Source organism: Crocodylus porosus, unplaced genomic scaffold (genome assembly GCF_001723895.1).
Source record: "Crocodylus porosus isolate Cpor-Errol unplaced genomic scaffold, CroPor_comp1, whole genome shotgun sequence".
NCBI lineage: Eukaryota > Metazoa > Chordata > Crocodylia > Crocodylidae > Crocodylus > Crocodylus porosus.
In genome coordinates this window covers 35,161,919-35,180,121 of record NW_017728906.1, presented here as the reverse complement: position 1 = coordinate 35,180,121, position 18,203 = coordinate 35,161,919, and the positions used below count along the sequence as shown (strand labels likewise).

Below are 18,203 nucleotides of genomic sequence, written 5' to 3'. Positions count from 1 at the left end.
GACAGGTGCCCCGTTCCCTGGTCACCATCTTGTGACCAGAAGTCCTGCCCTCTAGCCCCTGACCTTTGCCACCCACAGTCCCTCCCCAAACATCTACAGCATTCATTAATTTGATTTCAAAAAATATTTTTGTCCTGATTTACATGCATTTGTGTAGTGTACAAACTGATGATTGATTGCACAATAGCTTAAAATGAAGTCTTACTCTCATATATTGTGGGGGCGGGGTGCATATAAGTTTGTGGGGGAGGGTGGCTGGGGTATGTGAGGGGGTATGGGGGTCTGCATGTATAGCAGCGCAAGGGGGATTATGAGAGCATGTGTATGGTGGTGTGTGTATGTTGGGACTCACCCCATGAACACATGCACACTGCCCCTGCCTACACACACATTGCCTCTGCTTACACACACTGTCGCTTGCTCGCTCTCTCTCTCTGCCCCTGCCTACACACATGTACTCAGCCTCTGCCTGTGTGCATGCACAGACATACTGGCCTGGTTCTGTGTTCCCCAGTCCAGTGATGCGGCCAACCACGTGGTGCTGGAGCAAAGCAGGAGCAGGAAGAGAGTGAAATGGCTGGGGATGAGGCAGAGCTGAGTTGTTCAGTTCTGATGAGGCCTCCCCCTGGGTCCTACTGCCCCTGTCTCCTGTCACCTTTGACCGGCAGCAGGAGCAAATAAATATTAATTTACTAATTTTTTTAGGGGCCCTGTGGGCCAGATAGAATGGTCTGGCAGGCCAGATCCGCCCCATGGGCCATATTTTGCCTGCCCCTGTTTAACAAGCTACCATCATGCCTTGAAACTCTTGTATATTATGTACAGAATTATGCTTTGCTTTTGTCTGAAAAGTAATGTTCTTAACAGGGAAAACCCAATCTAGTGCCCTGTTCCCTGTTGTACGCCAGTCAGCTCACCTCTCTTCTCTGTCCTGTGTTGTCAGGAGACAAGTAGTGAGGAGTTGCAGCATGACTTTGGCTGTAATGACTGCTTAACATGTAAATGTATATTTCCAGGAGAAATTCCAGATGCTGCTTTTATTCATGCTGCTAGGAAAAAGCGTCAAATGGCCCGTGAACTTGGGGACTTTACACCAGTTGACAACGAACCAGGTAAAGGCCGCCTTGTTCGAGAAGATGAAAATGATGCCAGCGATGATGAGGATGATGATGAAAAAAGGAGAATAGTCTTTTCAGTGAAGGAAAAATCCCAAAGGCAGAAGATAGCGGAAGAAATAGGTAAAGTGTCTTAAGAAACATAATACAGTAAAATTCCTAATATTCAGCACAAGTGGGGAATGTGGGGTGCCGGTAATGTAAAAATGCTGGCTACCTGAGGGCACAGGGTTTTTGCAGAGCATGAGGTTGGGGGAGGGGGGCTGTGTGCAAGCTTTCTCCCCCTGTCCCCTGCGTCCAGACATGCCGGTTAGTAAAATCCCGGATAGCAGGGATTTTACTGTAGTGTAAATACATGCTTAAAACTATTTGTGTTGCAGGCTGATTACTTTGGCTTTTACAAGACTTTAAACAAAACCTTTTATATAACTAATAGAAACTCTAGTTTATCATAATCCATGATATACCTTGGTATAGAATATTGTGTTTGACCTCTGGTATAAATCTTGAATTCTAATAAAAAATTCTAGTGCAAAGTGGCCCAACTAATAAGTGTGTCCTAACTTACAAATAATAGGTAATCTTTCCCTGTTCTTTGAGCCAGGTTTTAAAAGTGTGGTATTCTACTATAATGTCTTGGGAACTTGAAGGTACAAATTCTTAGTATTCTAGTAAGTATAAACTAAGTTAATTTGACAGATGTATCTAATAACCTTGTGAAATGTTATTCTTTGGTTTTGCTAGCTGACTAGTGAAATGGATTTCCCAGGAATGGATGGTTTAGCAAGATTTTATTGTAAAGGCTTTAAGCATTAGAAAATGGCTTTAAGTCTCTTGATCCAATAAACCAGGGGTATCAAAGATATACCTCATAGGCTGGATATAGTCCACAGAGCCATGTCATAGGGCTTCCCCACAGGACTGGAAATTTTGGCAACAGTAGGACTGGTGGCTCCTGCAGCTCTGGCAGCAACAGCAGTTAATATTACAGCTGCCAAATTTTCCAGCCTGTGGCAAGCTGACACTTCTCTGTGCTCTGAATCTATTCTGAGGACTGGCCCCATGTAAATCACACGGCCTGTGAGACTGGACGAGCTTTACACCCTTGCCATAAACTTATTTATCTTTGCAATTAACTTATTTATTGTCCATTGGAATTAAATTACTATGACAATTTACAAACCACCTTAAATTGTTGTGGGAGCAAATGGAACATCAAGATTATGTGCCACTGGTGATGCATGTCCCATGGTTTGTGAACCCTTGAACTATGTATGAATCTATTATTTTTGTTTCCTGTCTATCTTACCTGTGTGTTCAGGTATTGAGGGAAGCGATGATGAAGCACTAGTAACGGGGGAACAGGATGAAGAACTCAGTCGATGGGAGCAAGAACAGATACGGAAAGGAATTAACATACCTCAGGCATGTGTTCAAATATTAAAGAAATTATTTCCAAACTAGTTAGAAGGGATGCATATATCAACTACATTTTTTACAAACTTATACAAGTATTATACTGAATGATACTGTGTGAGCTGAAGAAATTTGTTGTTCAGTTTATCCTCTGAATTGATAAAAATGACCTGTCACCGTGAAGTGAGAGGTGGGACTTTTAATACTCTTTTTCCACTTTTCCACCTATCATGGAAGGATAATCATTGTTGGGTTGGTCTTGACCAGTACTTACTGGCAAACTGAGGCCAGTAGAAATGAAACTCTGTAGCAAGCCTTGCTTTTATTCTTCCTGTGTAAAGGTTGTTAGGCATGCATTACATTGTATTTCTGTCACTAAAGTCAGTGAGAGTTTTGTCTTCGACTTCAGTGGGAGCGATAGCAAACCTACACTGGAAAGGTGTTATAACAAAGGTAAAGCATTAAGGCATGTCACCTGAGATGCCAGCTATCTATGAATATTAAAGTATGCTACAGTTGAATGCATGGTGCAGAATGATAGTCTGATCTATTCTGGGTTTAATTTAGCTACCACATGTAACAACTTAGCAAACACAGCAGCCTGGCTAGCAATCTAAATAAAAATCCAGGTTACATAATGGTCTTGTACATCCTGAAATGGTAGATATACCTGAAGCCTGGTTATGACCCCTTGGGGACCATGCTTTGTTAGCCCAATAAATTGGGATTCTTGTTGGCACTAGAAGTGTTTTTGGTTTGGTTTGAATGGTGGTAAAACTTTCATGATGTGTTGAGCTTTATTAACAGCTGACAATTAGTACAGTTTAGGGTATCTAATACCTGGATGTTGGAGACTAGCTGAAAATAAAACTCCTTCAGTAATTTCCTGCAAACTTTTACAGAGAATAATAACAAGGCCATTTTAAGGACGTTATTCAGTTAAGCCAATATTACCTTGTAGCTGTTTCTGCTCATCTTAGTAGGTGATAGAAAGTGGTTCAGTTTTATAAACATCATGATATTTGAGTAACTTGTGTATGGATAGCTGAACAATTTATGCTGTTTTAAGGAGGGGTAGGCAGGAGATAATGCAGTTCAGCTGAATCTGTTGTAGCTCTCATTTGTTCTACAGTGAGTGGAAGTTTTAAGCTTGGGATAGCGTCTCTAAGTGAAACATTTAACTTAGTGCAATTTAGCTTCACTTATTGAAAAACAGGAATGGGCACATGAAGTTGTTACAACTAATTGGCAGTAAGTTCTACTCTGTTAGAATGCTTTGTCCATCTCATAAAATTTCCGCTTTTCTTTGTAATATATAGAGCTCAATTTTGAATAATTTCAATGTTTTTAAAAGGAGGAATGACTTTAGCATTGTGTATATTACATGTCTCATTTCTGTAGGTTCAAGCAAGTCAGCCTACTGAAGTGAATAATCTGTACTACCAGAACACTTACCAGACATTGTCTTATGGTTCATCGTATGGCATTCCTTACACTTACGCTGCTTATGGATCATCGGAGACCAAGTCTCAAAAAACAGATAATACAGTTCCTTTCAAAACTCCCAGTAATGAGATGACTCCTGTTACTATTGATTTGGTAAAGAAACAGCTTAAAGACAGGTAGGGCAGACCATCTTTTTTAGAATTAAAAGACCTGTCCCCTAGCTTTCTGTTCCCTCAGGCATCTTTAGTCTCGGTGAGCAAATTCAGAAATTCATCGCTGGAAAACTGACTGGCTCATCCTTTTTTAAAAATAAAAAACAAACAGAAGGAAGATGGCATTGAAACTCTGATCGAAAGCCGCCTCGGATTACTTCTCTGGAAGTGAAGCTTTAAAAATGTGGCCATTTGATCTTGTTGAAGACAGGTCTGAGTTGCATCTTCTGGACACTGAGAAAGTCTTGTTGTAGTCAAGAATTGAAAGGACAGTTGAGATGTTTAGCTTTCCAACTAACATTCTTGTAAAAAGGAAATCAAATCTTCTCTTGAATAGTTAACTATCTTAGATTTCAGGCCAAAAACCTTTTTGAAGTTTTAAACATTGTAATCTGCTTGTCAGGTATCCAAAAGATTCTACTGACTGAACAATCCAATTGCAATGAGAAATTCTTTAGAGTGACCAACTTACACTGTAGTGTCTTCAAACCTGGTTTGTATGCCCCTTGTAGTCTTACAAACTTTGCTAGTGGAGGTGAGTCCAGTTAGCTCAGTCTAATGAAAGCTGCTTTTATAGTCTTTGTTTCTTTCTAGATCTATCACAAAGCTTTTGCTTCTAGTTCATATTCTTATGGCTGTGTTTTGTAAGGTTTTACACGCCTTCATTTTCTGTTGACTTCAAACAGGAGTCAACAGTGCACAGCACCTTGCAAAGTCTAGTTTAACTTAAATTACTAACATTGCTCGTAAGAAAAGGAGAAGGGAGAAGAAGTGACAAGCAACCAGTAGTGAATGTATCTTTAAAATAGTTTCTGTATACAGATTTGGTACTTGTACTATCTTGCTTTGAAACAATTTAATATCTCAACAGTCTTCATGTCTATAGACTTTTGGATGTAAACTTATTATTTATCCATTGTCCCTTAGGTTGGACTCCATGAAAGACTTGCACAGAGCAAATCGGCAGCAATACGAGAAACATCAGCAAAGCCGAGAGGACTCTGCCAAGGCAATTGAAAGATTAGAAGGGTCTTCTGGGGGTATTGGTGAACGGTATAAATTTTTGCAAGAAATGCGAGGGTATGTCCAAGACTTGCTTGAGTGTTTCAGTGAAAAGGTAAGGATGCAAAAACATTAGTCTCTTAATTCAATTAAAAAAAAAAATAAGGAACTTAGATGCCCTGTATTTACCAAAAACAATCTGAGAATGTGTTCTTCTAAAGGTTTGGCTTTAGGGTTGATAAAAAGATGACTCTTCTTTACAAACTTAGTGTGATGATAACTCTCATTAAGTATAACTGCTCTCTGGCATAATTCTAGTTAGAATGTAATATTGACTTCACTTGAAAATATTAGAATTTGTCTGCAAACACACATTTGCATAGTCAAGTTAATAGACTTAGTTTCAGCTAACAATGGATTTGTAGATTACAATCAGATAAAAGATCCAAGTACAACATTGCCAGTTTCTGGAATGAATGCTGTAACAAATATTAATTTTGCTTTTTCCTTTAAATTTTAAGCTGGTAGACAACATAAAATGTTTACAAGCATTCTGCTGTTGACAGGAAAAGTTCTAGAATGAGCATAGCTGTCTTAACCACACACACTTGTAGGAGGTTTTATGCTCTGCTCTTACACATTTTACTTGATAGGTTTTTCTCATTTCCTCTTGAATTGAAACATCTTTGTTTCAGTTTTCTAACATTTGCGTTCCCAAATTATTTATTAATACTTTTAATCTAATATACCTTATTTAAAATCTGGAAATTGGATTAGTTGCTAACGATTTTATAGATCCTATGTATCGTATTAAATTTAGTCATAGTACAGGGGGGCATAAATAATAGGGTTTATCATGGTTCTCTGCTACCTGGTTCCTGTTTATCTGTAATTACAAAGTATTTTGTATCATAAGACATCACAACTGTTCTTAGAGTAGTTACAGTTGCTGCTTTCTGCACACTGTATAAATGCAAGAGGGAAGGGATGATAAAAGCAATAAACCCCTTGCCTTGACGTAAGGTTCAATTAATTTGTTAGTGCTTTTCAGAAAATGCCCCATCCACACTCTGAATATTCACCATGCACTAAGAAGGCTGCCTAAGCCAGCATGAGCATTTCAAATATGTAATTTGCACATTTTTTTCTCTTGAATTACACTAATGTTTGTTAGTTATCATTTAACCTTTTTAATCATGATTAACTGTTCAACCAGCAGTCCTTTTGGGAAAAAAAATAAACCAGCCTCAGACTTTCTAAGAAACTTTTTTGGAGCTGAGTCAGTTGCTTTCTCCAGCTCATCAGCTGGCCATGTTAAACATTGTACGGGGTGGGGGTTTTTTGTTTTTTAAATGAAATTCATTCTGACCTAGTATTGTTAGTTGTTCATGGATATTGAAGTTAACTCATTTCGGCTTCAGTACTATTTTTTTTTTTTTTTTATTTTATCCAAAGTATAAGTTTGTCTCTCTTTTCAGAAAAAATTGTAGACTGCTTTTAGAGCTTTTAGACCTTTTCTATATTAAAAGCTGCAGCCTTTTAATTAGAAGCTTCATTCCTAAAACAAATTTAAACAACTGCAACATAGTGAGCACTGATAAAGAGTTGTCGGCTTTAAACGAAAGCTTCAGTTAAAAGAAAGCTTCAGTTAAAAAATTGCAGTCTTGAATATAAGGAAGGTATGAGCTTTTTTTTCCCTACAGTAGAAAATTATTGGTAAACAGGTAATATTTGAGGTTGCACTCTGTATAATAATATCAAAACTGGTTTCAGTCCCACAACATAAGCAGCTAGTTTTCAATGAGGGTTCAATGGGATTCATTGCTGGCAAGCAGTGGCAACAGCCAGGCAGTTTCCCTGTATAGGTAGATACTTGATACTCACAGTGTTAAAATTACTTTCTTGCAGCATAAGTCACTGTGTGCTCTAATTTCTTTCTGGATACTTGTTAGGGGATTTTTTAGAGGGAAAAATCTTAGTTTGTTGTTGGCAAATATAATGGTTTGTAGAGATACAAAATTTACACACCGTTTTTGATGACGAGGCCTGGATCTTGTGGTCCACTGCACCTAGGTAGATCCTAACATGCACACAGAGCATCATGACTTCATTGACACTGCTAGTATATGTGTCTAGTCATTTCCAAGATCAGGATGCAACAGTCTGTTTAACTAAAATATTACATTTGGCGGGGATTTTTCATATTGGAAGATGGTGGGTACTACTCATGTCTATGGTCGCAGATTTGCTCTGGAACCCACCATAGAAGTTCATTAACCGTATTGCACTACAGCAGAAAATTGCAACTCATTTAAAGGTAAAAATACAGAGCAGTATAAAATAACAACACATTTATAGTTAGCTTGGTAGAACATTTATTTTTAATAAAGCTGAAGTAGAATTTCTTTATAGTCTACTGAATTTGGAAATGCACAAGTACACAGGACCTTGGGTACCTCATGCACTTTAAATGTGTCCAGGAAAACAGGAGGAGGGGGTAGGACAGTGTCACCTCATGGTAGAATATTTCACAGACTATTTTGATGACACACCTTTTCTTCAGAGGACCAACTGGACAGGTTTTTGATATTTAATAGAGTTATTACAGGAAAACGGCTTGAGGAAGATAGGTTCATGAAGATAAACTATTCTTTAGAAAGATGTAGAAATGTTAGTGGCATGTGAACTTTTGGCACAATGTAACAAAAAAATTTAGTTGAAATTAATATCATCTTCCCTTAATCCATGTCTCTTTCCCTTCCCCCTTTTGTCTAAAGAGGTAAAACACGTATTTCCAAATCAGGTTTACTAGTTGTTGTTTTCTAAAGATTGTAAAATTAGTTTTAGAACCCCAGTGCTCTTTCCTTTCATCCCCATTGAGGTGCTGCTTAGGGTAGAATGTGGTACCTGTTATATAAGAATGAGTTTTAGGGAACAAAAATAGAAAGATCAGTGTCAAATCCTTTCACAAGTAATGACTGATAGATTTAGGCTGTAATAGTATATCCAAGTGAAACTGCAAAGAGAAATCTATATAGAGTGTAACTTGCTTTCCTGGCTACACTTCAGATTAATGCTCCTTGCAGAACTCACAATGCTATAGAATTTTAAATGAAAATAGATAGAACAATGGTTCTAAATTTTCTCCAGAAGATGACACCTCCAATAGGTGGACCTGCTGAATCAATGTCTTGCAGGAATTTAGTTGTCTTCTACTCTAAGACCAAATTGTCTTTATGCTGCTTAGTGTGTGAGTGTAAGGTCACAAAGCAAGGAATGGCTTTCCATGTTAAGTGTTAATTGCTATATTTCAGCAATGTTTCTCTTAGAAGACAAATTAGCCTCTGTCTGGTTTTTACTCCATTTATATGGGAGGGGGAGACTTCTTAGGTGTATCTTCAAATACAGAGCTAGCTCAATTTTTATTGTAGTCTTAAACACAGTAGTGGTTTGTCAGCAAAAGAATTCTAGAAAAAACTATAGGTAAAAAAGTTAAGTGTTATGGCTTAAAGCAAGAAACTTCTCAAAACTTTTATTGATTTCCTATCTCCTCCTTTCCTTTTATTGGAAATGGAAAGTTACCAGTTTTAATGGATTAAGGTCTTGAGTGACTGCTTTTAATGAAGGGATTGATAACCTATAGCCTGCAGGCTGCATCTGGCCCACAAAGTCCAGTCTGATCTGGGGAATCGGTGACAGAGCTGCACTGCGCTGCTGGGGAGCCTGCTGCTCTGTTACATCTGCACTTCCCTTTCTGAGGGGTTGGGAACCTGCAGCAAGAGTGAGTGCAAGCAACTGGCTGATGACAGGGGAGAGGGTGGGAAAGAGGTGGAGACCTTCTGCCCTCAGCCACAGCCAGGTCGCAAGCTCCTGAGTATACCAGCAAAAGGCTGTTGACCCCTGTAATACATGTATAAAAACAATTTTATGGTAGGTAGTTTTGAGCCATCAGAGTTGGTTCCCAGCTGCAGTGTGAATACAGAGACAGCTAACTGTGGCTGTAAATAGACATCTCATTGGTTGCAGGCCTGATTTTGTTCTAGAGATCAAATCAGGTTTGACCTGGATCAAATCAGGTTTGGCACAACCATTCATACATTGCCCCACATAAATACTTTACTTCCAAAGTTAAAACTCAAATTCATCACTATTAGTTCAGAAGGTAGTAGCAGATCCTAAGTTGTTGTTTTTTTAAGGTGAGTCCTACAAAGACTGGAATAGTACATAGTTTTACTTCAGTGGCACACCAGGAGTGCCACTGAAGTCAAAATGATACACTTGGGTAAATCTTTGTATTAGGGCACCAGCTGGCATAAACATACAAACTTGTTGTAGGGATCACAACTTACAAGTAGGGCTGTGGGCTCCACAAATTCAGTTCTTGGGCTGAGACTGAAAGTGGGGAATTGGCCCCCAAAATTTTGAAAATGCTGGTATAGACCATGTTTAAATGATAATGTTATGGTACAATTTCAACTTGTACCAGATTTCAACTGTCACATTTTGGTACAATTTCAGTGTTGATACCAGTTTCAGAATAACTGTTATTGACTTCGTAGGTTCAGCATATATTTCAGATTTCCAGTCCTTGCTGTCAGTGCACTCTCTCTAGACTAAACCAGCATTTAAAATTATAGTGTAAAGAGTTCTGCGTGCACAAGAGTCCTACAGAATACCCCTGTGTGATACTAATGCCCTGGTTCTGAATCCGTCTGACAGTTGGCTTATTATTTGGGCTTTTCACTCAGCATTGCTCAATTGATGGAAGCTACTTGCTGATCATTCCTGCTGTAATTGAAGACCATTATTACAAACTCTGTCAGATGCATACAGTGTCTCCAAATTGAAAAATACATTGGCTTCAAGATCATCAAGTAAAAGAAAACTGATGCTTCTTAAGCTACAGTGGCAGCATTGCATCTTGGAATAGCATGGTACCCCAGAAGATTAAGCACCTGAAGAGTTTGATATTACGTAGTGTGTTATATTTTTACAGGTGCCTCTGATAAATGAACTTGAATCATCAATGCACCAGCTGTACAAACAGCGAGCTTCGCGCCTTGTCCAAAGACGACAAGATGATATTAAAGATGAATCTTCGGAGTTTTCAAGCCATTCAAGTCAGTCCATCTTGAAGGTTTTTATTATTCATTAAACAACCTTGTTTACTTAGTATGGTTTAATTTTAAAAGTAAATGCTGCACAGCATGATTGATTTAAATATTTATACTTGCCCTTGTGATGGGTAGAAGCAAATTTAGGTTAAAAGTATTCTAGTCTCTTGTTTAAATACTAATCTGCTCTAATTCTGAGACTTCATCTCTCCTTTCTGTCAGCCTTAACTACATATTTTCTTTCTTTCCTAGCATTCAGAATGTGTGAGAGTAGTTATGTTTTGACTTCAAACTGTGTCAGGATTTGTTTTGATCAAATAATTTGAAGTGTCCCTGGAATTCAGGCTACATCTGCAGTTGATTTCTGGTTAGGATTATAAAGACATTTGATCATCTGAAGAGCCTTTTAATTTTTAGACTACAATTTAGTCTGTAAACAGTAAAAGTGCTAAGTTTTGGACACTTCGAAAAATAATTCAAAGTTAGGAAATCAGAGGATATCTGTTAAAACTCTGTACTTTCCTTTGTTAGCAGGTCATGGAAATTAATGTTCAAGCATTTTAACTTTTGTATGAAGCATCTGTCATTGAAAAGCCAGAGAAACAATTGTTTCAACCATGGAAATCATTCTAAAAACAATGATGTGCAATGTTGATTCATCTCTCTCTTCTTTGGAAAGCTTTAATTCTCCAGAGTAGAAGATATTGGTCAAAATTTCAAGTAGCTGCTTTTGAACACTTTTTTTCTATAATTATTAGATTTGGGCTCCTGTCCATGAGAGGGTAGAGGTTTCCCATTTAACATAAATCATAATAAAAAAGCATTTGTTTTGAATGTAGAAAAACATGTCCTGCAACCACCAGAAGTTCATGTGAGACCCTACTTACTGATATCCACACCTATACCTCTTACATACCTATGTGGTTAAGGCTCAGTGACAATTCATACACTACCTAGTTAGAAAATTGCATCCTCCCATCAGTAGGTAAACCCCTTCAGAAATAATCCATGGAACGTACACACAGGCTATGTGGTTTAAACCACCCCTCTATAGTGGGGGCAAGTATAAGCCCTGTGGAGATTTTCATGTTAATTTTGACATTTATTATCATTTACTTCACTGATTTAAGAGCAAAATTTATGGCACCTAATTAGAATACTCTGTTGTTGAGTTGCCTTGGGGGAAAAAATGTGCTCTGATGAATGTGTAGGACTTCAAGTAAATTAGTGAACTTAATCATTTTATTCCAGGGAGGAACACCACATTAATAGGAATGTGAAATACTGAACCTTACTCTACAATTCCTTTTCTACCCATTCTCTTCTCTTTCTCTTTCTCTCTCTCTTTTTTCTCACATTATTTTAAAAAAATTGCACAGTAATGTGTTTATAACAGCATAGCATTTTCATCTTCTACCTAGCAGCTTAAATGCTATTTAAGACCACTCAATTTTGTGATAATTTAATGAGCATCAATATTAGAGGGAACAGAATGAAGTGCATTGAAATCAGTTTTATATTTGATTTAACTGGAATTTCTTTAGCATGAGAGTCCACCCTCCATCGCTTCCTCTCTTAAATTAGGGAGCCACAAATTCAACCTTCTAGGTGCCTGTTTTTCAACTGCCTCATAATATAACAATTTACATTAACTGGAAGGCTGTCATGAGTTTGCCTACAACACATTATTCTCTATAATTGTAGATAAAAGTATTTTAATTCATTTTAATATCGTCTTGCAGGTAAAGCACTGATGGCACCAAATCTTGATTCTTTTGGACGAGATAGAGCACTCTATCAAGAGCAAGTAAAACGCCGAACTGCAGAAAGGGAGGCTAGAAGGTAAAGCAAGGGGTGGGGGAGGAATTGGAGCCTATTTGATCAGCATTGACTGACTGATTTTGTTTGTTTGTTTGTGTTTGTGTTTGTTTTTGTTTTGTTTAAAAAGGAAACCAGAATTTTATACAAAATATGTTAAGGTCTAAAGTTATCCCTTAAAACTTCTTTTAACTAGAAGATAAATATACAGAATTAACACACCTCTGTCAAATATTTGAGTTAGACTGATGCTTTTCTAGATAAAAGGCGGGATTGGGGTTGGGCAGTTCAAGCTCCATAAGTGAGCATAGGTGATCATTCTATTCAGAGCTTGAACCTCTTGGATCCAGACTTTACTAGTAAAGTCACCACAGGCCTTGGGATCTGGCCTCTTAATTCCAGGAGTTGCTATTGTGTATTTCTGAAGAGTAGTCATTTGGGTCATCTTGTACTTCTGCTTTAAAGCAGATATTTATTTATCAGATTTATATTCTGCTCTTCCTAATGAAAGCTTGGGTGGCCTACAATAAAAGATAAGAAAACCTATGAAACCAGGTAGAATATTTAAGATAAGATGTAAAACAAAAACTCCCCAAACAATATCCCAGTTTAGCCTTCTTTGCTAAACACCTGCCCACATAGGAACTTCTTACAATGTTTCTGGATATTTGATATAAAATATAAGCAAAAATTGAGTATGTAGTAAAAATGCAATATATTATTCAGCACTGTCTAACCTACTAAAATACAAATAAGAATTTGAAAATAAGCTGTACAATTGCTTAAATAAATGTGCACGCTTATAGTATTTCTCAGGTAGGAAAAAGATGTACCAGATCTTGCATAAAGGCTCTAGGTTCTGCATTTACATGTTTCAGTAGCTAAATCAATCAGTGAGAATGTACCTTTCTTTACAAAATAACTTGTATAGAAATGGGAAAGATGATTTAAATCAGTGCTTTCCACTTAGTGATTAAAACTCCTTGATTTTAGATACCCACACTGATTGGCTTTGGTCAGTTTTGTGGCAATCACTGCGTTGTCCTAAGTTACAGAAAGGTCTGGCCCAGTCCTGGAGAGCTTACAAGCTGGACAGCATAAAAAGTAATGAAGGGAATATTTAAGTTAAATAAGACAGATGGTTATCCTGTTTGTCACTACTTTGTTTCCAACAGAATTTCCTTCATTGCAGCCCCTCCTGTTCAACTGCCTCATCTAATATGCTAGCCAAAGATGTCCACAGATATTCAGGCTTTCTGTGTGAAAGCAGTCAATCAGATGGTGCTTGTTAAAGTTATTGAAATCAGCTGTAGTATGTGTGAAGGGGCCTGAAGTTTTAGTTGCTGTGGTGGAGGATGAAGAAACTGTCTTTGCTATGAGTTATATTAGATTCATAAATTATAATGACTAGCTTATACCCTTAATTTCGTTGTTGCATTATAGAGCCCGTCGAAGGCAAGCAAGAGAGCAAACTGGGAAGATAGCAGATCACCTTGAAGGCCTGTCCAGTGATGATGAAGAAACTTCAACTGATATTACTAATTTCAACCTGGAACGAGGTTAGAAAAGTTGTTCAGAATAGGGAGGACTTGAATATCTAGAAAAAATATGCAGACTTCTGCAGTATGAAATATGTTCAGATTTACAATGACAAGATAATAAAATAGTCCAAGCATTTAAAAGGCCTAAAACCGATCAATTTTTCTCTTTTATGTATAATCTTAAAAACAGCTGTAACTAGACCCATTTGGTATAAAATCACATAGAAAATTAATTTACTTACAGTCCCATTTATGGCGACATTTTAGCCAGATTGAAATTGTTCATCGAGCAGGAAGTGAACTTAAGGGTGAACAACGGGTTTCTGTAACCCAACTTATTATATGATCTTGCCTTAACTCATTTTGGTCTCTCTCCTGCAACTCAAATGTCTTTTTGCATTTCATAATACAGTATTTTCTTGATTAGCCACAGTAGACTTTGTAGTCCTGTGGAGGTTGGTAGTTAAGTTCTTGTCCAAAAGCTGTTCAGAAAACGATTTTTAGTTGTGATAAAGCATAATACTATAGAGCCTGTAGAATTCTGAAGTCTTTCGAAGTATGGTAAATGGCTGCCTGGAGAGCTTCCCTGGATTTGTCGTGAATGTTTAAAAATGTAATGACATCTTTTTAGAACCGTATCATTGTTTGAATTCTGTAACAATTATAGCGTCTTGTTGTATATATCCTAACTCAATGGGTGGTGTCTAGTGACTGAACTCTAATTCTTTAACCCTCTAATTTTTCATAACTTTAACTGATTAATTATGGCTTCATTAAAACTGCTGTCAGTCCAAATAGTGTTCCCAGTCATTGTAGTAGTTAAACTTTTGACATGCAGAAGTTCTGTACTGTCAAATGTATACATGGGAGAGCCCATGGTTACTGGAATGCTCACTTGATCAGCTCGTCAGGGATGTCTCATCGTACTTGGGACATGATACCCATATAGCTGAAGTCCACTTTTACCAACTTCCAAGTATCTGTGCCATTCAGAAAATTGGACTGTGCTACCTTATAATATCTTAATGTAAAATCTTTTGACATGATACAACAGTATATCAAATGGACACCTTAATGTCAACACACTGTTTAGTTTTTGTTGTTGCGTTGTGTAGGTAGAGCACAGTAGAAAAGGTTAACTTTTTGTTTTCTTTGCATTTTTGTCACTTCAAAATTAACCATATCTTCTGGTATAAGATGCATTAAGATGCATACCAAAAAGAGGTATAAAATTAAGGTATGCCCCATATGTCAAACCTAGATAACAGAAGTAATTGAAATTAATGTAATGAAAGTTAACCAAATTCAGTCAAATTAAGTATTACAAATACTTAAACTTTTCCTCTAGATCGCATTTTGAAGGAGTCCAGCAAAGTTTTTGAAGATGTATTAGAAAGCTTTTATTCAATTGACTGTATTAAGTCACAGTTCGAAGCCTGGCGTTCCAAGTACTCCTCCTCTTACAAGGATGCTTATATTGGCTTATGTTTACCAAAGCTTTTTAATCCTTTAATAAGACTGCAGCTTCTTACATGGAATCCGTTAGAGGTAAGATACTGGGTTTAAAATTATAAACAAGTTTTTAAGTGGGCTGTAATACTATGGGCTGTTGCACCATTTTCCCAAATAAAGTAAAATGCACTTCTGACATTCCTTGTATCTGAGTGCACTCTGTGCATGCTTTGGGCTTTCACTTTCTTCGAGGTGGAATGGCATGATTCTCTCACACTCAGACTAAGCTCATGGCTGTTATAGAACTTGTATACGGAATCTGCAAAATTCTTTCTTGAGGGGCAGTAAGAGTTCAGTAACAAAACAGCCTTAAAGAAATTATTTGAAACAAAAGCATCAAAGGGAAAGAGAATCTTTAAAAAACAATAAACCATTATATGTCTACCTGCCTTTTTCCATGAGGCATAACTCATTTAGACTCCCTCTGCAAATTTTATCTGTGTCAGCTGCTTCCACTCAATAGAGTAAAACCTATTAAGAGAATTGAGTTTTTTTTAAACTGTGTTAAGTGTTCTTTTGATCTCTGGGCTACCAGATTGGCAGAACTGGCAGCATCTGAAAGAGATGATTCTTACCTAAATCCATTGCATTCCTTCTTTGCTTGTTTTCCCCAAGCTCTTTTTAAGCTAAAACAATTAAAAGACCCAAAACACCCTATTACCTATTAATAACTGTATTTTGCTGACCAGATCACACAGCATTTGTAAAAATTAGGTTTGGTATTCTAAGATTGTCATATAGCTATTCTCTTTTACTGATGTCTCCTGGGTCAGTGTACCTGCTATTTTACTGTGAGTTGGAAGGTGTTGCCCAGATCGGACTGTAGGACTAATTTTAATCTGTTTCTACAGTGACCTTTTGCATATTGCATTGATAAGCAAATAAGGCTTTGTGAAACAGCTGTGTTTTGATTCAGTGTTGGATTTGGCCATTTTGGAGGGACAGCGATTTGTTTCGGTGTTTCGGATCACTGATCCGTTTTGATTTGGCTGAATCTTTTTCAGAGTTTCAACACACTTGGTGATTTGGCCATAGGTTATGAGGGGGAATCACTAAAATGCCTATAAGTTTGTCATTTATTGCCTGATTTGGATGAAACTTGTAGGAGTGGTAGCCCCTTCTGTGGGCATGAAGCATGCGAAGTTTCAAGGAGACAGGTATAGGGGTTTCTGTGAAACTGCACCTCAAACTGTTCAAAGCAAAACTCATAGTACTTGCTGGCAGCAGCAGCAGCATGCTGTCATCTCGCATGCCAATCCAGGGGTCCATGCCCCCCTGGGAGGGCTGCAGGGCTGTGCCAGATTTCTCCCAAAGAGCACGGGCCCCTGGATCTGTGCACAGGATGAGGGCAGGCTGCTGCTGCCCGCTGAGGCCAGCACCAGCACTGGGTTATTTCTGGTGCTCAGTGTGGGCTGTACCAAGCAGACTCAGGTGCTAGCGCTGGTCCCAGCTGGCAGTGACAGCATGCTGTCATCCTGTAAGCAGATTTGGGGGCCCACGCCCCCTAAGAGGGCTGTGGGGCTGTGTCAGACTCCTGCCAGGGGGCACGGGTCCCCAGATCTGTGCGCAGGATGACAGCAGGCTGTCGTTCCTCCCCCAGAATACTGGGATTTGAAGGGACCTCAGGCAGATCACAGACACTGGCCAGCTACAGATGTTAGTATCAGAGCAGTCCTTCCCCCCATCCCACCCTCCCTCTTAATTTCTGCTTCCCTGCAAGCCCAGCTCCAAAACTCTGAAATTTTCTGAAATGTTTTGGATGGTTTCGTTTTATTTTGGATTCAGCATTTCAGGTGCCTAAATGGGCCGAAATGCCTCTGAAACGGAATAGCTGCCAAAGTTTCAGACAGCCCCCATAAATATTGCTAAATAATCCTAAAATATTGCACGCTCCCAATATTACTGAACTGACAGTCTCTCTCTTTCCTTCTTAATGATCAAACATAATCAGCTACATTTTTACCTGCAACTTACGTTTCATCAATTTCTTTAATCACAGAAATCAAGCCCCTTGCTACAGCTGTGTTGCTGTACGTTTCCTAGTGTAAGCAAGGATATATACAGTGTTTTTGTTTGTTTGTTTTTTCCCACTCACCTGATAAATAACAAGTCAGTTTTTTGGACACTTGCCAAATAACAGGAAGTACACACAAGTCCAAAACAGACTTAATGAATATACTTTAATCCTGTTGACCAGTGAGTGTGTCTTCAGATTAAAATAAGCTGTTTTATTTACCATTTAAGCATATACGGATGTTGAAAATGTTCCAAGTGGCTTTCCACTTTGCTTGATTTGTAGTGTGTAGATACATGCAGATATTTGTGAAGATGGAGTTGCCAGGGAAAGGATCAAGAGAAGACTACTTGAGGCAGTGTTGAACTTGTGGGCAGCAAAAAAACTTATTTTCTGCATATAAACTCTGTATGTGTGGGGGGACTGGGACACACAGATTAATAACTGTTACATAGGTTGCAAAATTAGTTCCTTTAATAAAAAAGGTAGAAGGCCATATTCATTTAAAATGGGATTTGTGACTCTTTTAATTAATCTGTACATAAGAACTGCTATATTGGATCGTACCAATAGCCCATCTAGCCCAGTATGCTGTTTGCCAGTGGCATGTAGCAGATATTGCCGAACAGTGAGGGCCATTTTGATAAGCATGTCAGAATTAAGTCTTACACTTTCACCAGGTGCCAGTCCAATCCCCTTACCCTGCCCAATCTGCTGTTCTTCTTTCTGTTTCCTGCCCTGTCTGCTGCTGTGCTTCCTGTCCCCACTCCTGTCTGCCACATGCTGCACATGAAGGTTGCCTGTGCCACTCATGGCACATGTGCTGCCAGGTTATCCATCCCTGCTTTAGAAGAAGAATGTATGAACAAGGTTTATCTAGACCAGTGATTCTCAATCAGGGTACCATGATCCAATTGAAGGGTGCTTCCAGGTGGGAGGAGGTAGGTAAGTAAGCTGTGAGGAGATAAGCAATTAAGAACAGGTTTAGGCTTATTCCTGCCTGGCTGATCCCC

General features: G+C 38.3%; 1 protein-coding gene across 1 annotated transcript in view; it reads left to right on the top strand.

Moving 5' to 3' along the window:
- PAXBP1 (PAX3 and PAX7 binding protein 1) overlaps positions 1-18,203 on the top strand; it is a 41,041-nt gene that overhangs the window by 9,802 nt on the left and 13,036 nt on the right. Inside the window, exons 4-11 of the mRNA XM_019528832.1 lie at positions 1,017-1,238; positions 2,437-2,540; positions 3,933-4,153; positions 5,117-5,306; positions 10,188-10,311; positions 12,048-12,147; positions 13,567-13,682; positions 15,013-15,212. Of these exons, the coding sequence (XP_019384377.1) occupies positions 1,017-1,238; positions 2,437-2,540; positions 3,933-4,153; positions 5,117-5,306; positions 10,188-10,311; positions 12,048-12,147; positions 13,567-13,682; positions 15,013-15,212 (1,277 nt within the window). The remainder of the gene's footprint in view (positions 1-1,016; positions 1,239-2,436; positions 2,541-3,932; positions 4,154-5,116; positions 5,307-10,187; positions 10,312-12,047; positions 12,148-13,566; positions 13,683-15,012; positions 15,213-18,203) is intronic.